At 43.6% G+C, this 23,594-nt stretch overlaps 3 protein-coding genes across 3 annotated transcripts in view; 2 read left to right on the top strand and 1 right to left on the bottom strand.

Annotated features, from left to right (window-relative positions):
• Positions 1-23,594, top strand: part of rpl37 (ribosomal protein L37) — a 151,384-nt gene that overhangs the window by 23,413 nt on the left and 104,377 nt on the right. The window lies entirely within an intron of this gene.
• Positions 665-12,924, top strand: LOC311363080 (E3 ubiquitin-protein ligase ARK2C-like). The gene is made up of 8 exons (XM_084483008.1): positions 665-737; positions 6,286-6,619; positions 7,747-7,872; positions 8,253-8,385; positions 8,476-8,580; positions 12,169-12,264; positions 12,370-12,476; positions 12,757-12,924. The coding sequence occupies exons 1-8, from the start codon at positions 677-679 to the stop codon at positions 12,872-12,874; spliced, it is 1,080 nt and encodes a 359-aa protein (XP_084339134.1). The 5' UTR covers positions 665-676; the 3' UTR covers positions 12,875-12,924.
• LOC311363356 (lipoxygenase homology domain-containing protein 1-like) overlaps positions 17,121-23,594 on the bottom strand; it is a gene marked incomplete at both ends in the record, with an annotated part of 88,072 nt that continues 81,598 nt past the window's right edge. The window contains 2 exons of the mRNA XM_084483304.1: positions 17,121-17,601; positions 18,605-18,760. Coding sequence (XP_084339430.1) covers positions 17,121-17,601; positions 18,605-18,760 — 637 coding nt within the window. The remainder of the gene's footprint in view (positions 17,602-18,604; positions 18,761-23,594) is intronic.

The raw sequence follows: 23,594 nt of genomic DNA on the forward strand, positions 1-23,594 counted from the left end.
TCTTGAGGCGGGAGAAACGATTGTCGTGCTTATTTAACGTGCAATTAGAGCTCGAGTAGATATCTTTCGTGGTCGAATGAGTAGTCCTACTAGTAACAGCATGTATACCCCAGGTTTAGCATGAGGGAATGGCATTCATACCCCAGGCCTATGAGGGAATGGTGGTCGCACAGAGACATGGTAACCCTCTTTATCCAGACCATCTGTCGCTCCGCTCCCCTTCTGTCAGTCATGGGCCACGAGGATTTCTCAGGACAACATCCATAAAACGTTTCTTTTAACATTAATAATTAGCAGGCTAAATCTAACCTGCAGGGATATTACATATTATGATGGGTTGATTATGGATATTCGTTGTACTACTTGGACTACTAAAACAAACAAAGTAGAACCGTACATATATAAGCTCAGCGTTGACAGATGTCTGCTCACCAAACGGCTGAGACAGGGACTTTGATTGACCTGGGGGGCTGTTCACAAACCCCTCCGCCTCCTCGTGAAACACAGACCGGCCGAATGTCTCGGCGCCTATTGGCTGTTTTACGGGATGTCTTCGCTTATTGGTCGGTTGCTTCTTTGTCTTGAAGCACTGTGTTCTGTGAATGCGCTCAGATTGAAGGGACTATTTCCCCGGACCAGCTGTCTACCAGGGCACGAACACAACAAAGGACCCAGGATGGTGTTGGTACACGTTGGATATTTAGTTCTCCCCGTCTTCGGCTCGGTTAGAAACAGAGGTATGGTGATGTATTTTTGTATTTACTACAACCGTATTTCTCTGGGAGGGAGGTTCTTCCAGGTTTATCGATGGATTTCATCCCTCGCTAGTTGACACCTGCTAGCAAATTAAAGCGAATACACACAGCGTGTGGCTAGCACGGACATTAGCCGCACTGCTAACGTCAACACAACGGAACCGACACGACTTACACCGGTGGTCACGGCCTGTCGTGTGGTTGTTAAACCCCACCGTATGTTCGCATCAGCTCCTTAACGACTAAACCATCGCACCTGTCAAAGTCAAACGGCAGCTCTATACGCTCAGCTGCTCTGCGCAGGCGTCACTCAGCGAATTCGGGCCGTTGTTCGGTGTTTTCACGTTCTGGTGCGACGTAAACATTAATTCACTACGAATTGTATTAATTGAAACAACTGAACTGTAAATGTATAGATGCGCTTCAGTTCTTGTTCGGTAACGTGATGTCTCAGCTCTCTGATTCGGCCTAGCGAGTGGGCATCAGTGTTCGTGTTTTCATGATGAGTTTACTGGTGGCTAGCCTGACATCTCCACACCATTCGCTAATGCGGTTCATTTTCGATTTCCAAAGGGCATTATCCACATTATTCAAAGGGCATTATCCACGGGCGCAGACCGAAATGCCTGTGGACGTAATTTGACACTCCTGGCAACGAAACGTGTGACATGTCGGTGCCAGCTCAGTGGTTTATGATTGTGATTGTTTATGATTATGCCTAAACGGTGCTCCCACATGGCGCTCCTTTTATACAGTAATCGTATCAAACCCTCCCCACATTAAATGCACTGTTGTGATTGGCCCGACCCGAGAACGATCGGCTGGAAATCCGTCTGAACATTAAGGGGGGCCAAATATGCCTGAGCAAATAAACCATGAGCTTGCATATGAATCTTCTTCCAAGGCTGACTGGTTGTGAGTTCCCTTTGTGATTGTAGTCACTTCAGATTGATTGAATGGGCCTAACAGTAGGCCAGCATAAAAAACCCTTCAATAACCTAGTACTTTGTATGAGTTGCCCTGCAATGACCGACATGCTCCAATTTAGTCTGATTTGTTTCTGCCTATCAGAACTAAAACATACTATTTTGATTGGCAACAGATATTCCACACCCTCCACTGCAGCAGGACAGACTGTGTGATGATTCAATAATAATAATTAATAATAATAATTAGTATTACATGCACCCTCCACTGCAGCAGGACAGACTGTGTGATGATTCAATAATAATTAATAATAATAATTAGTACTACATGCACTAGCACCAATGATTTCATTGTGCTTTTATTTGTGTTCTTTTTCCTGCTCCATAGTATCGAGGCTGGCGCTACATTCTGCATTTCTCAGCCCTTTGTCCCCTCCTCCATTCTGTAGCTAACGATCATCTGCTGATCATCTGCCGCTGTCTGCCGTAGCCTCTGCCTGTTCTCTGCATCTAGCTGTATTGTGAACCCCTACTTCCTCATTTCCTCTTTCCATCTGAAGACGACATTGGCATTAAAGCTGAGTTCCCACTCATACGTATCCTTCTGTGTGACTAAAGAATAACATTCTGTACAACAGTTTGTCTTTATTGAAGCTGTCATGTTGCTCTTTAGTAAATAACCCATTTCAGCGTTTAGCTTTATACTACAGAATGTAATTGTGATTTTTCCCATTCAGTGTGGATGGACTACATTCTGCTGTAAATTCCTGTAAAGTGGATAGTTTTGATCTCTCAGGTTTGATTACAGCCCTGCTTGAATCAAACTTATTTAGTGTTTCACTTCTTGCAGCACTAAATTGGGGTAACGGGTACAATGCAATAAGTATAAGGTGCATTGTGCCTTTTATTTAATACATTCTTACTGTTTGGTAGTTCAATCACTACACACAATTACTTAACCAGTGAAAATCACCTGATGGCAATAGTGCCACCTAGACAGCACTGTAAGTTGGGTGCTATTGTCGTATTCCCCTTTTGAATAGTCAACTGCACCTGTGTCTTGTTTATCACAATCTAACACTCTTCCTTGTGTGTAGACACATTTTTATTTTAATCCATTTAACCAATCCCAATCCAATTGGCTTGAGCTTCTTTCATGCTCCCCATTGTAGTAAAACCCCTCCCTGCTTTTGGTACACTATCATTCTCAATCTCTCCTCCTCTTCCTACAACACCCTTAGACTGCTATCCATTTTACAGGGATGTTGTAGATCCTGCACTGCTGTAGAATTCCTTGTAGAATTTAAAAATGTGTTCTCTTGTTTTGTATTCTTTGGTTGTGGTTTTTCTACCCATGTTCTTGTATTAGTTCCTAATGCATGGTCATTCTTTTTTACCACAGATTTGAATGTAATCTATTTGTAGTAATGTCCCTGCTGTACTGAATATGCTGTAAGCATACACATCTACCCATTGGTTGCTGCTTCTCCTGTTAACCCTAAAGAAAGCATGATGGCAGCTTTGCCTCTTTACTCCTAATTTGCATGAAATTCTATTACTATTATCATACAGTGCCATTTATACTCATATTTTCCAATAAAGAATCTAGTGTTTATCTAACTTTCAGTGTGCCCTTTGCTGATTTCATTGTGTGTGTGTGTGTGTTCCCCCTTCTCCCCCCTCCCCCACACACACACATTCTATATTTGTTCTCTTCATGGCCCTCATTTTGAGCTTTTATTCATTATTTTGGGCCGGGGGTTAGTGAAAATGCGTTGCTCTTGGTTAATGGTTAACCAAAAGTTAAGTCAGAACTTAACAATCACTTACTCATTATTTCCTATTTCCTTCACTAATTATTCTCTAGTTATCGCTACTTATTGTTTGTTTGGTACACTTTTAACATTTGATAAATTTGCATTTCAGCCCTCTTGTTCATGTTAAGTTTTTAAAAGTTCTTGGTTCTCCATCCATGTGCTCTTTCACAACTTTGAATTAATGAAAAGAAAATGTACATACCATTCAGGTATACCATATGCTTTGGAGAAAATCCTCTTCAACTATATTTTGATAAGCAGCATATGCATATAAGGAATTGAATTCCCTAATGGCATAAGTGTGTGTCCATATTGTCGTTTTGGGTTTTCATAATCAAATATTAGTTGTTTAAGCATACTTTCAAGTTCCCCTGTTTTCAACCTCATCTGAAGATTTTCTTATCTGTAAAATTAAAAAGTAATCAGGCTCTGCCTGCTGCATTGATGTTTGAAGACAACCCACTAGTTTCATATGGGCTGTAAATAATGATATAAAAAACATACAGGTTGTGTTATACGCAAGATCTAAAACTTTCTTAATATGTCAAATATGAATATATTAGAGTGGGTTAATGGGAGAGCAGGTGTTTTCATCCAAATAAAAATATCAGTTTGAAGTATTGAATAGTTTAAGTCCTACATCTTACATTGTCATATTACTTCAGAAATGGATTTTGAAATAATTGCAATGTGTTCAAATTCCCTGTGAAATCAAAAATGATTCCTAGCACATCAAATGCATTTTAATGTCTTACCCGTGGTATTTACAATTCTAGGAGGTCCTGATGTTGATTCGTATTTAAAAACGTAATCCGCTTTGTACTAAAGTGGTTAATGGGAATTGTATTTCCTTCCATCTTTCCATCCAGGTCTTCATATGACCAACAAGGTCCCATCATTTAAATATGGAAAGAGGTTTGACATCACAAATTCCCTTGACTACGCTGTGAAGGACTCCCACTTGTCAGCAGTTTAGGGGGGAGGGTTTGATGAGTAAGCTTCAGTAAACGAAGGAGGAAACCTATGAGGGAGGGAGATATGGTAGGGGGTGGGATGTCAGACAGTGCTGCAGTGATGTATGGAATAAGATTAACGTTTCCTGAGAATGCTCTACTCTGTGAACATAAGTGAACTGTCCCTGGGAGTGAAGGGATAGTGTTATTTTTTAAATATATCCATCAGCACAAAATGCTACTCTACCTGGAAGAACAACATTAATCAACATCAACATTTATCCTCTAACATGGTTTTAGCATTTGTAGCCATACCTTTTTTATCCCCCCTCATCGTCATCCGCTTATCCAGGGTTTATGTGTTGGAAAAACAACTACAAAACTAACGGAGCCCTATTACATTATTTCACACCAACACACACATGAACTCAGCCCAATAACCCGCCCAGACAAAGACGTACAGTACAGGAAACAGAAGGCCTCATTCTAACGTCCGAAAGGGGCTATAGAGCTGGATCAATAGGATCCGGTTCTCTGAGCTCCCTGCTCTTGGTGTCTCCCAGTGGGGCGGTCCTCCGCGCGGTGTCCGTTTCTTAAAGCAGACAGCTGGACGTCTATAAGAGGGTCGCAGCTGTCTTCTCCTCCCTCCCCTCCGCACCACCACCCATTCACGCTCCACCCTGCTCTATTCTCTTTCTTGGTAATGCCATCTCTCTGGTGTCCCCTAACTTCAGATTCAAGCAATGGAGAAGGGTGTGGGTGTGTGTGTGTGTGCCTTCAGACCTCAGAGCTCTCTCCTTACTCCTTTTTTTTTTAATTTTCTTGCCATTATTGTGCTCCAGAAGGATGAATCAATTGTCTTCCTTCTTTAAATCTTTTGTTTTTCTCACCTGATTTTTATTGTTCTTGACCTTTTCTGAGGCATTTGTGTAGGGGGGGGGTTAAGATATAGGCCTGTGAGAAGCTCTTCTAAGACTAACGCTAATGGGTTGTAGAAATAAACTAAATAGCCTTGACCTGGGGCATGTGTTCAGAGGAAAAGATTTACTACATACGCCTTTGCTTAATGGGATGAGCTGTGCTAGTGGAAATGGCTGCTTTATACAGGATATTCACATGTGAGGTCACAATGGTATCATAGTATTTAGTAAACATAGTGTGCATAGTAAGACTTGGTGGCTCTGTTAGGGTAACACTGCTTGTAGTGACCAGGTCTATGATGCATTTCCTTCTCTCTAACCCACTTTCTTTTCCCGTCCTTTCCATTAAAGTATGAATAGGCCATTCAAATTTTCAAAAACTTACATTACTTACTTACATGTAAAATCTACATTTATTTCATTTAACAGCATATGGGTATTCTCTCTCACTATTGACTCAGATACAACAGATAAAGTATCCCTGGTGCAAGGCGCTGTAGGACTATTATTATTCTGTGTAACCCGTAGCACCAGCGTTTCTTTCATTGGCCGACTAGACGCACCACTCACCCAGGCTCTTTACTCCTCTCGGACCTCCTCCAAACAGACGGATTTACGGGGTGACTCTCCTGGTTCTCTGGTGTGTCTGCCACCTCTCCCATATGTCCGTCTTTGTTCCTGTTTATCTATTTCCTTCATGTTGTTAATGTGATGCATGTGCTGTTCTATCTTATATGTATTGTCTGTTGCATATGTCTTATCAAAATAAACTTAGATAAAGAATTAAATAAAAAGCTGTTTTGTGTTTGTTTGTCCATCCTGTATGTTTGTCTGTTCTTTTTGTCCATTTAGTGGTTGGGATCTGCTGTGTGCAACCATGGTAATGACATCTGGCGTCAATCTGTCTCCTCTAGGCTCACAGCTGTCCCGACACCAACACAGTCATGCCCCTTCCTGCCGACACATCCACCTGGGGGCCCCGCAGGCGGCCATCTCCGCCGAGTTCCCCCTGGGGCACGGCGGCCAGCCCCGCCTGACGCCGGCTCTCACCCCCCACCTGCCCCCGGCGCACCACCAGACCCTTACCACCCTGACGGCCGCAGCAGCACCGCCACCTCCACCCCCTCCTCCGGCCACATTCCAGGACGCGACCGGGCCCTCCTTCCTACCTCAGGCCTTACAGCAGCAATACCTCATTCAGCAGCAGCTGCTGGACACCCAGGACCGCCGGATCCTCCCCCACTACAGGTACGACCTGATCAGAAGGGGTTAATGGAGACACTGGTTCATGGGGAATCTCTAATGGGACAGTATTACTAATGTACGTGCCTTTTGGTGGATGCTTTTATTCAAAGCGTCTTGCCGTACCATGAATGCATTCATTTTTTAGCCTGGGTAGCCCCAGTGGGACTCAAACCCCTAACTTTAGTGGCATTACTGCCTTGCTCTACCCATTGACTTACACAGGACCACTGCGTCACCACCCTGTAGTCTTCCTGAGGAACTGCTAGATTCTGGTGTTGAATGGATTTACTTTGCAAATATGAGTTGTTTTACTATGTAAAAGTACTTTTTATTAACTACCTCTAAAATACACTTTTCAGAGGCATCATCGGAGGTGATGGTAATTGGGATTATTTTAGCTGAAGCTGCACCAATGCAACTAATCTCTATCTTAGTATTTGTATTATTACTCTCCCCAAAATTCCTCTTCGTACTTTACACTACAACCACAAACATACAAGCTTGCATTACCTCCTTAAGGTGGATTTATAGTTCTCCGTAAAGTGCTGTACGTAGACATGGAGAGCCCTCTCCGTCGACGGAGAGCCTGTCGGAGACCCTCTCCGTAGCTCTATGTGCACATCCAATATTTTTTAACTATCCGGCAAGGGCCAATTCTGGAATCACCTGGTTTGACTTTGCACCTTATTTACTTTGTACATTGTTTACTTGGCACATTAAGGACCAATAAAACACCAAATAAGATTTGAAAAGCTTTGGAAGTTTATTTTCAACACTATTTACATGGTTAGTAGTCAGCATATAAGATAGATCGGGCGGTGAATTGCATTGCGTATCCGACATCGCGACAGAGAACTTTGAATGCTCGAGGGGTCTCCGTAGTTACGGAGTCGGATTATGGATATATACTAGTAGTATACTTTGGCCTTTACTATCTAGACTCCTCTATAATGTGGGATGTCATCCAGTACACCCCATCCCCCACGGTCTTTGTGTTGTGTGTGTCGAAGCAATAGCAATGGTCAATGTTAAAATAACCCCTCTTTGAAGAGGGTCTATTCTCTCAGTGAGATAAGTTCTATCTCCTTTCTATATAAACCATTACTTAACATTCTGTGCTCCCATTACAGAAGAGCCCAAGAGCGAGTTCCTCTGATCCCTCAGCGTTTACGCCCCGGCTACGAGTACGCCCCAGGGCTCCATGTCCCTCAGCCCGTGGGCCAGCAGCCCCGCTACCTGGCTGAGGGCACAGACTGGTGAGTCCCCGGGCAGATACCCTATCTCACCCACCTCCTGTAGCTCTCTGCCTGGCTGGCAGCAACATCAGGTTGATGGTGGTTGAGGAGTAGATTGATACAAGAACTCAACTCATCTTTGTTGATTATTTATTGATATTATTATTATTGTTTGTTGATTGGTGTGGTTGAGAGGTTTCTAAAACCTCACATTGGTGCACTTATCTCTACTAGCTGAGTTTCCATGGTCGGGTACATAAAGGAAGCAGACTGGTGAGTTTGTGAGCACACCTGTGTTTGACCTACCATGGTGGCCCTGTGAAAGTCTCTTTTCACAGGGGATTGGATTGAGGAGTGAGATGTTGTGGTTAGTCGTTAATTGAACATTGGTCGGTGTCCAGGGATCTGAGCGTAGACGCCGGCCTCTCGGCCCACCATCAGTACCAGCTCCAGCAGCTTCCACAGCACTATCAGCACTACCTGGCCACTCCCAGAATGCACCACTTCACCAGGAACTCAACTTCTACACAAGTGGTACGTGGTTAATAACATTCAATTATTCAATGAGCTATTTTTTCCATTCCCCAATTGTGGATGAGGTTTAGTGTTGATGTCTCTTCTCAGGTTGTGCATGAGATCCGGAGTTACCCATACCCGCAGCTCCACCTGCTGGCCCTGCAGGGCCTCAACCCCTCCCGCCACGCCACTGCTGTGCGGGAGAGCTATGAGGTACAGTTAGCTTTCAGAGACAATCAAAAAGTTAATTAACCTAGACTTGTAATCAGTGTAATGCCATGGACCCTATTGTTACGTATTATCATTCATTTGTTCGGATGAAATAACAAACATTATATGTACATTACCGTTTAAAAGTTTGAGGTCACTTAGAAATGTCCATATTTTTTTAAAAGAAAAGCACTGTTTTTTTCAATGAAGATGAATCAGAAATATGATTCAGGGCAGCAGTGCAAACATACAGTATGATGACCGGGTGTGAGGCTCATATGATGACCGGGTGTGAGGCTCATATGATGACCGGGTGTGAGGCTCATATGATGACCGGGTGTGAGGCTCATATGATGACCGGGTGTGAGGCTCATATGATGACCGGGTGTGAGGCTCATATGATGACCGGGTGTGAGGCTCATATGATGACCGGGTGTGAGGCTCATATGATGACTGGGTGTGAGGCGTCATTCAAAATGTTTGCAGATCAGGTGAGGCAGCGGGAACTGAAGATATGCTGCAGGAGGCGGGAGGCAGGAGGCAGGAGCATTTATTATTATTATTATTATCCTTTGTTAGGCCTTCTTGTGCGCTGCTGAGCAGCTGGCATACCAGGTGGATACCAGGTGGATTTGCAGTGGTAGAAGGACACCAGCAGTTTCTCCTCCAGATGGTTTTTCCTGAGTATTCTCAGGAAGTGGAGTCGCTGCTGGGCCTTCTTGACTATGTGGTGGGTCTTAGTAGTCCAAGAGAGGTTCTCTGTGATGTGTGTGCCTAGGAACTTGAAGACAGGAACCCTCTCCACACATTCCCTGTTAATGTGGAGCGGTTCCTTGTCTGCCTTTTTCCTACGAAAGTCCACGATTATTTCCTTTGTCTTGGAAGTGTTCAGGATGAGGTTGTTGTCCTCCACCACCCCACCAGTCTGCGGACCTCCTCCCGGTAGGCGGAGCCCTGAGATGAGACCAACGGCAGTTGTGTCGTCCGCATACTTGACGATGGTGTTGGTAGGGTGGGTGGGGGTGCAGTCCAAGTGTAAAGAGTATTTAGCAGGGGACTCAGTACACAGCCCTCATCGGAGCCAGTGCTGAGTTTGGAGGAGATATGTGGGCCTATTCTCACTATTTGAGGTTGATTGGTCAGGAAGATAATCCATTGGCAGATGCATGGTGAGAGCCCTGAGAGTTTGGTGACAGGTCTCCCCGGAATTATAGTATTGAATGCAGAGCTGAAGTCTACAAACAGCATCCTCACATAGCTCCCCTGGTGGTCAAGGTGGGACAGTGCACTGTGGAGAGCAGTGCTAATGGCATCTTCTGTAGACCTTCTTGCTCTGTATGCAAACTGGTGTGGATCGAAGTTGGGTGGGAGGCTGGCTAGGATGTAGGGCTGCTCCATTATGGAAAAAATCATAATCACGATTATTTTGGGCAATATTGAAATCTCGATTATTCAAACGATTATTTTTGAGTTTGAAAACATGATGCATTTATTCATAATTTCTCTCCAAAAAAAACACTTTGTAAATGAGAACTTCGAAATTTCCCCTTAAAAATATACACAAAATGGTCAAATAGAAAATAAAGTCCTGATATGAATCCAGCTGTTCTGCAATTTCTATATAAAAAAAAAACATATATATATATTTTTTAATCGTTTCAACTCGACTATATTAGTTTGGTGATCGTTTCACACTGAAATCGCGATCAAAATTCGATTAATCGCCCATCCCTACTAGGATGTGCTGCTGGATCAACCGCTCAAAGCACTTAGTGATCACTGGTGTGAGTGCCACTGGGCGGTAGTCATCCAAGCTGCTTGTGGTAGGTTTTTTGGGCAGGGGAATTATTGTAGCAGATTTGAGGCATGGTGGAACAATGGCTTTGGAAAGGGACAGATTGAAGAGTCTTGTGAATATATCAGAGCTGTGGCGCACAGTCTTTCAGTACCCTACCTGTGACCCCGTCTGGACCGGCAGCTTTTCTGGGATTAACTCCACGGAGCATCCGCCCCACCTCCTGCCCAGTGAGTGTATGGCTGTTGTTGCAGACATTGATAGTGCTCACCTCAAAGCGGGCAAAGAAACAATTGAGTTGCTCTGCCTGTGAAGTGTCACCATCTGCAGCGGTGCTCCTGTTGCCTCTAATTGGTGATGCCCTGCCACGCCCTTGTTGTTGTTGAAGTGGTCCTCACTTAGTGCTACATAGCCATTCAGTCCCTTATTTGTCCGTTGCACTATTGTTTGTTGTACGTCCTGGCACTTAATGAATGCACTTAATGCAGGTTGTATTCATTCATTGTACTTAATTGTGTAGCATGTACTTAATTGTGTTGTGCATGCATGTTGTGTAGCATGTACTTAGTTGTGTAGCATCTGCAGTAGCTAGCTATCACTGCTGTATACGGGGAATGGGGTTAATCTGATGATTGTTAGTACTTGCCCTTGGTGCTATGAACATCTTTACTGTACCGACGGCGATATATTGTTTCACTTCTTATGACAAATGTACTTATTGTAAGTTGCTTTGGATAAAAGCGTCTGCTAAATGCCATAAATGTAAATGTAATCCTCCTCTTGTGAGCTGCTTTGGCGTCTCTGGTGCCTCTCTTCAGACTGGCTCTTGCACGGGCCCCCGGTGACGTCATCAGCGACGTTTGAAACGTTGGCGGGTAGTGAGAGTTGATAGCAACCTACTATGGCCACTGCCTTCAGACCACCTAGCCATCCTGTTTCTGATCTCCTTCGTTTGCCTTTTTCAAGGCGATCGTTTGGAGAGAAGACAGTTAATTTCAAGCATTCTTTCTCAGCTCTCAAGTGCATTAAAACGCACTCGCAGTCGCAGAATGCAACCGGACAGACCCGACTCTCTGCACTGGCATCTATTGCCATTGAGAAGGAGCTGCTCATTAAACTAAAACAGGAGGCCCAACTGCATGAGGAGGTCATTGAACGTTTCCTCCGATCCAACGTGATGGGTAAAAGTGTTACTTTGCAGGCTGTGTAGGAGGAGCGATAATGTTGTTGTGGTACTTTAGTTTATAAAGCATTTTTTTGTAATGGTTGGAAACACAATATATTGCTGGAATTTGGGCAGTAGGCTAAACGGTAATGCTGTGTTCCAGTGACGCCGCTTAATAAGGATATTAAATTAACCTCAACTACTCCTGGGCTGGAGGCGGTGCACTTGTAATATTGTCGCTATACTTCCGTTGACGATGAAGTTGCGAAAGCATCCGGTGAACATTATTAACAATAACTGTGAAAACATGTTCTTGTGTCATGTGTGTGATGTGCAATCTGGTTGCGGAGTTAGTCTGCGGTAAAGCACAGTGGTGTGCGCTGTTGTTGTTGTTGAAGATCAACTGTCTTGTTGTTGATGTTATGCAGTAGTGCAGAGTGTGATGCACATATTTGGCTGTGTTGGCTGTATCGGCACCTAATATGACATTTGTGGGCATGTCTGAGTGTTTGGGGGTTGGGCGTTGGTGGAGTATTACTGAAAGGCCCTGACTTAAACCCCACGGTACGCTACTGAATTTAATTATATGATATATATTCTATTCTAAACATTGTGTCGATGTTTCGCTCAGGAACTGTTGCAGCTGGAGGACCGACTGGGTAGTTTGAGCAGAGGAGCGATACAGACAACCATCGAGAGATTCACCTTCCCACACAAATACAAGAAGGTAGGACTCACTGCTAATACTGGTTAACTCATCAGCTCACATGTGCAGCCTGTGAGGTAAACCCACAGTGTTTAACCCTATGTGGGTGATTTGGTGCATCAACAGAGGAAGCCTCTAGAGTGGAAGATGGGAGAGGCGGAGGAGAAGGAGACAGATGTGGATGAGAAGTGCACAATCTGCTTGTCCATGCTGGAAGAGGCTGAGGATGTTCGGTAAGAACCACATCATCCATAAAACAGCATCCATATGCCTTATACATCCGTTTGATGACTTTCTTGATTCAAGTTGCAGGCTCAATGATATGAACATCTGGGCATGTTCATCTGTTTAATATTTTCTTCTTATTTACTACTAACTACTATGCATGTAAAGGCTCTTCATGTTGAATGGCAAATATTTGTAGGCCTTAAGTATCTATACTCTGTCAGTCAATCGAGCCAGTCCATGAGTCAATGAGCTGACGCCGCGGCCTCCCTCTGTCTCCCCCTGCAGGCGGCTCCCTTGCATGCATCTCTTCCACCTGGGCTGCGTGGACCAGTGGCTGGCCACCAGCAGGAAGTGTCCCATCTGCAGAGTGGACATTGAGACACAGCTGCACCCCGAAAGCTGATAAGCATGAGGCTCAACATCTACAGTACATGCCTGTCAATCACCCCTAGATCGACTTCCACCCCTTGCAGGGTCCCCCCCCCCACACACACACACACACACACACACACACACACACACACACACACACACACACACACACACACACACACACACACACACACACACACACACACACACACACACACACACTTTCCCCACCTTATGGGTGCTTTGCCAAATGTGTCCAGACCTTCGTGTGACTTAAACCCCCACCCACTGACTCACGCGTTACTGAGCCAAGCCACGATTACTAACTGCACGTGTGTGTGTGTGTGTGTGTGTGTGTGTGGCAGACAGACTGACTCTAATGTACCCAGGGTTTACTCCTAGCTTGCTGGTTGTTGGTGGCGTGTTGTTGTAGTCTAGGTAGCCTGGGCGGTGTAGCATGTTCCTTAAGCCATGGTCCAATTTCCACAAATAGAAGGAAAAACTAGTACTTCTACTCACTGCTGTCTACTTTATACTTTTTGATTCCTTGGATTTCTTTATTTCCCCAAGTGTATTCAATCAAAATGTGTTAGAAAATGCCCCGGCTGCCATGCATCGTCTCATGGTTCATTTGTGGTTTTGTGGTCGTGGTGAAAGTGTGGCGTTGCCCATATAGTTGTATCTGGTCCTATGCTTTGTTGGAGGAACAAACCAACACACAGTTTCTACGTTTTGCAATACAACCGTACGTGTACCTTGTAACCCAAAGGGTCATGTGACATAACCGCTGTGAAGCCAGTAATGTATTGTGTGTGTGTTAGAGGCTAAGATACACATTAGAAAAGTCTGTTACCCAAATATTTTTGTACGATGGTGTAGCTTGACCTGATGCTCAGGTTAATGAGTGCTCTTCCCATGTTGTGTGATTTTCATAAATGTTTGTGTGAGTGTGAGAGAGATTTGAGTCAAGACTGCAATCGCAAAGAGTTTACTTTAGTTAGACTACAAACATGGCCGCTGAAGTGTTTATACAATTCAAAGCCAAATAAGGAAAACCATGAAAAAATTATGAGTGCAAATATCATCCATGTAGGGGCTCGCCCCTTCACGCCCTTCAACGGTGTGGGGGGGTGTAGGGGGGTGTAGGTAGAGCTGCATTGAACTGCCTTGGTACAGGTCTGGCGCGCATTCTCTGGTCCAAGCAGTGCACTGGACTGCATGTTATCTGTTGTTGACATGGTGGTGATCTGTGTGTTTTTATTTTTCAAAGGAACGCTACAGACTAATCTGAGCATGACAGTTTCTGAGCTGTGACTATCTTATCGAAAAAACAAATGTGCACGAGATCGGTGGCCATGTTCAAACAGGACTTGTAGCTTGTGTTCATTCACGTCTACTGTCAGTAGCAGCGATGGAAACCCTCGTGATGTTAACCTTTATTGCCTATCAATAACAAGCACATGTGATGATAAATATAGCAAAGAACCGTTTTCGTTTCCTACGTATTGCATTGGAGGATGGTTTAAGTATTGTTAGAGAGGTGCAGAAGGAAACAGTGACACGCTCTGGGTTTATTGTGCTGTGTTTAGGGCTCCCCTCGTTATGGTCGTCATGCTGGTTTCTATGCTGTAATGCTAGGAAAAAAACGCATAGAATGTGTAACAGAGGAAGGGGTCTCTTTACAGTGCACACGGGCAGAAGGAAATAGAACAAAAAGCTCCTTCACATGCATGGTTAACCATGAACATGCTTATTTCTGATTTATTTGGATGAAGGTGAAGTAAACCTATTGTTCCTCCTTCAGCACAGTAACCATCGTGGGCATGAAGTTAGGAGGGGATCTGGATCTGGGATTCCCCCCCCATCCCAGACCCTTTAAAAGCTTTGTGGACAAAGGGGGTTTAGATTAGCACTGATCACGGTGGACATATGTCCTCCTGTCCGGTGGACATATGTCCTCCTGTCCGGTGCCGTGGACACCACCTCCTGGTGGGGTCGTCGGTGGGGAAGTGTTGTTAGTTTACACAGGGTGTTGTCAGTTGAGATGCCTTAAGTATTTAACAATCATAATTTATTACTAACTGTAGATATGTATGTCATTTTATAATGTTATTTCTTTTGTGGGGGGTGGGTGGTTTAATCACTATTTATTTATATAGAAATAACTCATGATTTGGGACAAAAAAAAAACGTATACCTCATTTTTGCAATGATTTTAAATGGGAATGCTTTGCATGCAGTTGTACTTTGAAAATGGAGAGAAAAAAAGCCCTGCTTTATACCTCCGTGAGCTGGCTGTGCATTGGTTAACGTGCTCGGCTGAACTACTGAGCCTTCTTTCTTTTCCTCTATCGTGTGGCCCTCCCTCCCTCTCTCTCTCTCCTCTCTGGTGCTGTGGCTCTTGGTAACATTCCTCTGATTCTATGCTGTGGCCTCGTGGACAAACTGAAATGGAGGAAGAAGTGAATGCTTTGAGATTTCTTTGTTTGTAGTTGTTCATGCTTTTTCCTGTTCTGGAGTTTTAATATGGGAACCCTCTCACTGGCATCATGCAATTCCAACATGGTATAATATTATCTGTGTATTCTCTGCCTCTCATATCTAATGCACGAACCTGAAGTGACAATCCCTCTGCGATCTCATGCTTACTGCTGATTTCCGTCCTTATTTAGTATTTCTACTTTTTCTCTCCATGCACAGCAACTGCAGCAATGTAAGGGCCTCACTCTGTCTCAGTGTGTTTCTATATCCATATAATCATTAAAAGAAAACGTATTCCCCAAAGAAAACTAAAAGCAGTCCTTCATTTAAATGATTCAATTCCCTTCAAATTGTATTGAGTAAGAATATGTAAGACTGGAGTGGCAAGTTTACCTGTAATCTCATACATTTATCTACTTATTCTATTAATGTATTTCTCATTTGAATTATTATAAATATTCAGAATCATGAAGCTTGGCTGATGGCAAGGACACAGGATTTCAAAGCACAACCTTTCTAAAAATGCATGTTCTTCTCAGGTTATAATATAGTCTAATGGTATTGTATATGGTGGAAAATATGTACAAAGAATAAAACTGTATTGAATACATTTTTGCTGCTGCTTCAAATCCGAAGAACTAAATGGAGGGTAAATATCCCCCAAAAAAGTGCCAGTGAAAGGGCTGCCAGCATCTGTGTATGAAATCTGGTGTTTAGCTGAGACTGCTCAATGTTTTTCAATATATATTTATCATTAATATTTACTATTTATCATTAATATTAAAGCAATAGCTCAATGCTGATGAGTGTGTTGTTGAAGAAATGGATGAGCATATTATGGGTAATGTTACAATTCATTTGGTGGAATTTTGTACTTTATTTATTACTACTACTAATAATGATTTTAAAGTTGCATTGCTAAACCCAAACTCTTCTGATTTGTTTTTATATTTGTTTTACTTCATTGCTTGTATATCTTCCTTTTGTATGTGCCCTTTTTTGGTAATAAACTGGATAAAATCTATGGCGTGTGTAAAACTTTTATTTTTTTCTAACTAAACTTTTAGAAGGTCAAATTGATACTCTAACACCCATCTTGCTTAAAATCAAAGTGATTGTTGTGAAATTTTGACCATTAGAAAATAATTGACAAAGCTTAAAATATATATATTTTTAAATGCATTCCTGATCCATAAGCAAGCGGCCATCTTGTATATCTTCGCTCTTATCTTTGGCGCCACCTATGGTGAGAAAAGTGAGTCTGACTCCACCATACCCTCTGGTGTAACAGGCCACTGCTGGAGAATGGAAAACGCATCACTAACTGCAATGGTTGTGATTTGAATGCCTGGCGTGATAGTCACTGCTGACAACCATTTCCTAGCATTCATAACGCTGCAGAAGATGTTTTCATCAGTGGTCCACAGACTCAATCCACTTTGTTTTGGCTCATCTGGTGGTTGATAGTGACTTTTTTATTTAAATGAAAATCTTTGGAGATCTTAGATTGCCACTTTAAAAATTATAAGAATGGCAACTTTATATATACCTGAATAAGAGAATAATTGTCAGTATGTCCTACTTAAATGTACTCTCAATTTGTAATTGCTGTTGATAAATTACGAAAATGAATGTAAAAAAAAAAAAGATATAAAGCAAACATCAGTTCCTGAGCATTGAGGTTTTCAGTACACTTTTTTTTTCCTTATCCAACGAGTCTGTTAGGCAATAACTAGGTATCCATACCTAGAGAATTGTAGAATGTTGGGTAGTGTTTATTTCTTGGGGTATCCTCATCAGTATTTGGGGTAAATGATCCTGAAGATCTGTCCGTCCGCCTTCTTGGTGTCCAGCCACTTCCCACACATGAAGACGGTGGTGACCCCGTTGGCGGTGTTGGTGACCTCCACGCGGTCCAGCAGCCAGCCCGGACTCAGGCCTGTGTTGTCGTGCTCCATCTTCACCCTGAGCAGCTCCCCCATGTCCAGCATCTCCAGAACGAAGCGGTCCGCCTGCTCGCGCTCAAACAGGTTGCGGAACTTCTGTCGGAGCTGCCGGCGGCCCGAGTCCCCGTTGGTGCCGTGGAGCGTGATGAAGACTTTGGCGTCGGTGCCGGCGCCCTTCTGGTCCGCCGTGATGACGATGATCTCGTACTTGACGGGCACCAGGCTGCAGGCCTTGCTGGCAAAGCTCTCCACCGTGCGCGTGCACTCGAAGGTCATGAAGTCGTCCCGCTTGGCCGACAGCGGGATCTGAGCGTTGCACGCAAACATGTATCTGGATGGATAGGAGGGGAAGGATGGCTGATCATTGGGACTTTTATTATACAAAATATATTATTGTTGTAGACTAAATATTAAACTGGACCTGAAAAACAATTATTCAAAATCGTATGAGACCTACAAGTAAAATATATTTTGGTAACACTTTATATTAAGGTCCTTGTAATAAGCCATAGTTAATAGGTAATAATAGGTAATAGACCCTAACCAAGACGCTAGCAAGACGCCTAACCCTAATTGCTCCTGACGAGCTGGCTGTCACCCTGCGTGGTTGACTCCGCCGTTGGTGTGTGAATGTGTGCATGAATGGGTGAATGTCAGTCGACACTGTAAAGCGCTTTGGATAAAAGCGCTATATAAATAGCGTATTCTGCCAGCTGCGCCTCATCTTTGGTGTCACCTGCATCTCTAGACTTGTCTGACCTTTTGCTCTTAGATGATATTAGATCATCTTAACCACATCATATTTCTGCCCTTAAGAATCTGAATCTTGTAGCCACTGCCACCTCCACTTAGTTCTTTGTTCCAGGTCACTTGTGGCAGCGCATTTAAGCAGATATTGCATACCCTAAAGCTAAAAAAAAGACCTTCAGTCAATTGTTTTTCACAACATTCCTGAGAAATAGCGATGGGAATCGTGGTTAGGATTAGGACTACTTATCAGTTTGGTACTTAATACTGTGACAACCTCCTCGGATCACGGCGTAGTCACTAAGTTCCGAGTGCCACAAAGGATCCTGGAGGGTTCGGACTATCGGTAGTTGGCATAGCGCCGTCCTTTGAGGCATTGACATTGTGTGGACAATGAATGGCGATTACACCTTGGTGACGGTCGTGACGGAGTGTTATCTACCCTAGTTTAGTCTATTACGTGCCCTAGTACATGAACAAAGCAGACCCATAGTTAGTGTTATGAGCAGCACCTGTTGGTCCTACTAGGACGGCTCTGTGAAAAGGGTCCAGGGGAGGTATTTATATATATATATATATATATTTACCTGTTCCCCATCTCTTTCTCCGTGACAGTGACCTCCTCCACATGCCAGAACACCTCTCCCTTGACCTTCTTCCCGTCCTTGGGCATGTGGCCCAGGCAGATGCTGGCGATGTCACCAACATTCTTGGAGGAGAAGTCAAAACTGTCGACACCTCCGCTACATTAGAAAAGAAAATAACAAATAATTAGAGTTGCGTTAGGGCTGAGCACTGTTTCAAGAAGTTGGGCTTCCAGCTTATGTTAAGTCTGAATTCAGGGGAAGCCATAACTTCCGTTTCGAGATACCCATTATCACATTACACTGGCTACCAGTTACCTCCAATCATTACCCTTTAACGTATTGTGCAACCACCCTCATTACCATACTGTTTCAAATATGTAGATCGCAAAGGTAATGCGGGTAGATTGCACAAAAAAAAAATCCCTATGGCATTTATCACTTCATTGATGAAAATTTACGTTGGTCAGACTTTGACCAACGGTTTCAAGACTTTACTTTATTCAAGCCAATCGCTACAGTTATGTGCTATCCATTTAGGGAAGATGTTGAGGTTGATTTACTCGCAAAATTGCAACACTGTTTCACGTGAACTCGTCTGCAGTGGAGAATGAGATAGTTAAAGCTGATATCGAGCTTAAGTCCAGGGCTTTTGAACAATTTTGGAACTAACCCTACCAGCAGCTACTCTCCGGACTATGCATCCCTGGATGACTCCATTCAGTGCAAGTCATCAAAAAACATAAATAAATATATGTTATTATTACATAATGTAGGTAGATCATATGGATCTGGTCATTTTGAAAGCCGAAAATGTCTGGGCACCCCTGTTTTAAATGTTCCTGCTGCAAGGAATTGTGGCATGGCATTATCTTCTTTCTTATCGTAAAGGATGGTCCATTTTAACCTATTCTAAATGAGAGTAAGTAAGTAAGGAAGCATTGAAGCACCTTTCCTTAACATTGAGATAATTCAAACAGCTTTTATCATGGCTGCCGCTCAGATACTACGGATCCTTTCACTCAGTTAGGAGCCTTCCCAAGCAAAAGAGACCATTCGACAACAGCCAAACACACACGCCTGGAACCCAAGGTTGCAATGGAATTTAAACATAACCGTGACACTGTTACAGGTGAAATCCCTCTTCATATGTTGGGGGATTGGAATGGCTAGTTAGGCACTAGAGAAGTCAAATTGCACATTTTGTATTTGCACCACATGGTTTGTTACAAAGAACCATCTGGGAAGTCTTCATTGGAAACTTTTAAGAAAAGAGCAGGCACTTTCCCATGTACCTTGCAGGTGGATCAACCATCTGTCCATCACCGTCTACCATGCATCAAGTGTGGTGTGCATCACTGTGGTTTGGCCACAAGGGCATAACGTGAAGCCTTGCAAGATGGCTTCAGGCATGATTGTGATCTCGTGAATCCACCTTCAGCAGCTGAGCCAACTTGACTAATACTTGGGTATTAAGACGTGGGTGTTTTCATTGGATTTTCACTTGGCAGCTGCTCCAGGCTCAGGGGGTTACTGCAGTGTCTCACAGCCAGAATGGCTGCTCTCATAAGGTTATTTCTGCATGTTTTTAACAAAAAGTTAATCAGTTGTCATTGAGTGAGAGCATTTGTTCTTCCAGAGTATTGCAGTTGTGTCTACTACTCGCTGGGGGGTGTCAACTACATGGTGAGGTATTCTTAAAATGTCAAGTCAAAAAGGTTGGTATCATGTGCTAATGAGTATGCTTAACAGCTTACAGGAAAGGATTGAATACTATGATGAGCTGGAGAAGCCTAGCTATGTTCCTTGGCAGATTGGATATGTGCCGAAAGCAGGCTCCAAGCTACGGCGGCCAGCACCAGCAGCAGGCTCCAAGCTATAGTGGCAAAGAGCAGCAGGCTCCAAGCTACGGCGGCCAGCACCAGCAGCAGGCTCCAAGCTACGGCGGCCAGCAGCAGTATGCTCCAAGCTACGGCGGCCAGCAGCAGTATGCTCCAAGCTACGGCGGCCAGCACCAGCAGCAGGCACCAAGCTACAGGGGCCAGCAGCAACAGGCTCCAAGCTACGCCGGCCAGCAGCAACAGGCTCCAAGCTACGGGGGCCAGCAGCAGTATGCTCCAAGCTACGGGGGCCAGCAGCAGCAGGCTGCAGAGCCTATTCTGTCATCACCCAGTAATAGGATCAGCTTTCATGCTGAGCTTCTATAACCTTGAGGTACTTCCATAACCTTTAAGTGCTCTTATAACCTTGAGGTACTTATATGACCTTAAGGTGCTCTTATAACCTTTAGTCACTTCTAAAACCTTGAGGTGCTCTTATAACCTTGAGGTGCTCTTACAACCTTGAGGTGCTCTTATAACCTTGAGGTGCTCTTATAACCTTGAGGTGCTCTTATAACCTTGAGGTGCTCTTTTAACCTTGAGGTGCTCTTATAACCTTGAGGTGCTCTTACAACCTTGAGGTGCTCTTTTAACCTTGAGGTGCTCTTTTAACCTTGAGGTGCTCTTATAACCTTTAGGCACTTCTATAACCTTAAGGTACTAAACGTTTCTGTTGGCTCCCAGCTGTAGCTCCAGGCCAGTGGGGGGCGCTGACACACTTTGCCAACCGCCATGAAAATCCAGAATTCACATGACCAAATGAAATTTCATTTACATATTTCATAATCTTTTGAAGCTCTGCACATAGGGGGCATGCCCCGCGCGTCCACCCTGACACCAGGGCCAGACAGGGAGGCCTGCACCTCACAGACACTATGAGCCACGCCTCTCGTTGAGCTCTTTCTGAGCTCGTCATGGACAAGAGATTTGAACCTGGAGCAAACCTGGAACACAGAGGGTTAGCTGGAAGATAAAGCCCCACTCAGGGCTGCAGGGATGTCTTCTATTGTCACATTGGGTTAGATGACAATGAATAACTTTATGGTTACCAATCAGTAAATGTACCAGTATCCAGTTAAGGGAATTACACTTACGCACCAAATAATAAGTGTGTTCACCAACACCTACAGTAGGCTATTTAAGCAGGGATTGATGTGATACTTCTGAACAATGACATAATGGCTTTGTTGGACCTGCGGTGGATATCAGTACTTCCATGGTATAATGTTAATGTTAATATAAGTTACATATTACTTGTCTCATCACTCGCTTTGTAAGTATGATCTTGTGAGGATGCTGGCAATTTTTATTTAAATAACATATTTAGTCCAATAGCAAAAGCTTCATCTGGAATAGGCCATCTCAACAATGGAGTCTTCATAGGAGCCCAAGACTCAATACACTGCACTGTACTGCACTTTGATATCCCTTGACCGCACAATATGGATTTAATCTGCATTTCATTCATACATTCATCATTTGGCACGAGTTATAAGGGAAATAAAAACATAAAAATTATGTATAAAACAGTTGCTCTGAAATTTCCAGATAGCCACTCTGTCTTCCTCTTATGTGTACGGTTAAAGTCAAATAACCAAAGGCAAATATAAAAATAAATACATACACAATATATGATAAAAACTGAATGGAAAAAATATTGCACTGGTAACTCTAAAAAGCAACAGTAAAATAAAGTAAAATACAAAAGGCAAATAAAGAATTGAATATATATATAAAACCTGAGCAGAAAACTGTGTGCACTGAAAGGTTAAAATACCACTTGTGTTAGTGTGCAGGATTTCAATTAAAATACAAAGGCAAAAAGCAGCATTGAGTCAGTTGTTTCAGTTTAACCAGTGACCCTCTTACCTGGCCACCTTCAGCCCAATCCTCGGTTGTAGTCGTAGTTATGAAAGCTGTTGGTGAGCACGAGGAAAATGGAGAGCTGTCCTCTTTAATGCCTCTTTGTTCAGTTTTTCATTCAAATATCAAAACGTACCCGTCTCATTTGTCTTTGGAGTCATGAGGAAACGTGTCATGTATAATATATATTAAGCCCTTTAAAATGTAAAAACTCAAAAGGTTAAGAAATATATACAGGTGTTTCATACCATTGTGAGATAATAAATCTGAGTTAGGGATTATGATCGGGGGTCTGATAGGGGAGGAGTCGGCGACAGGCGGGTGGTCTGATAGGGGAGGAGTCGATGACAGAATGAACTTGCTTATAATCATGGTAGTGTTGTACGCTCTGGCATACCTGCAAAGATGGCTTTGCAGGTATACCTGCAAAGATGGCTTGTCTGAGTGAACATCCTAACCCTGTTGACGAAAAAGCTGCACTTGTGGGTACGGGAAGCACATCTGTGAATGCTGGAGCTAAACATGTAGATGAAAGGGCTGCCAAGAGGGAGAGTAAGTGTAAACCAATTGCAACCCACGAGTCTCCTAGACACTTGGTCCTACAGAAGCTCAGGGGAGTCCTCTCCCAGATAGGGAAGAGAGTACGAGCCCCCAGATACTGATGGAAAAAACAGCCCAATGAGCACACCACATGATATGTACATCATGAACACACCACATGATACGTACATTACGAATATAGTTAACCCGTGTTCTAAACTAACACACACATAACCAGCTATTCTTCAGGTCAAGGCCTGAGCCGGAGGCCGGATGTCCCAACATGGAGAGATGCTAGAGACTCAGACAATGCACCACACATTCGCAAACCCTGGAGCCAGTCTACTGATAGCATAGCACCCATAACTCCCAAGATACTCCTTGGGAACCCCTCGCACCTGATCAGGAGGAACACTGGGCACTCATAAATTGTATCGGTAAGCAGAGACACAAGGTCAAGATGTGCGCACAGAGACACACACAAACATCTACCTTAAGCACACACACCTCGATAGGAGGAGAAACATAGCATAAGACTATACCACACAGATCATCTCCCTCTCTTCTGAAGCAGAACTTCCAAGGAGGCGAAGCTCCAGACGACCTCAGCGCTGATAGGGACTTAGAAATATTCGATCTCTCACGCTTTATGTACCTGTATCACTTTCACCATTTTACTCAATAAATCCGAGGCCCTCGTGCTGATAGCA

The sequence above is a fragment of the Micromesistius poutassou genome (assembly GCF_964030765.1).
Source record: "Micromesistius poutassou genome assembly, chromosome: 18".
In the NCBI taxonomy this organism is placed as follows: domain Eukaryota; kingdom Metazoa; phylum Chordata; class Actinopteri; order Gadiformes; family Gadidae; genus Micromesistius; species Micromesistius poutassou.

Coding starts and splice junctions, on each gene's coding strand:
- LOC311363080 (XM_084483008.1), top strand. CDS start 677: ATGGTGTTGGTACACGTTGGATATTTAGTTCTCCCCGTCTTCGGCTCG. Junction 6,620..7,746: donor CGGATCCTCCCCCACTACAG/GTACGACCTGAT, acceptor CTCCCATTACAG/AAGAGCCCAAGAGCGAGTTC. Junction 8,581..12,168: donor CTGTGCGGGAGAGCTATGAG/GTACAGTTAGCT, acceptor TGTTTCGCTCAG/GAACTGTTGCAGCTGGAGGA.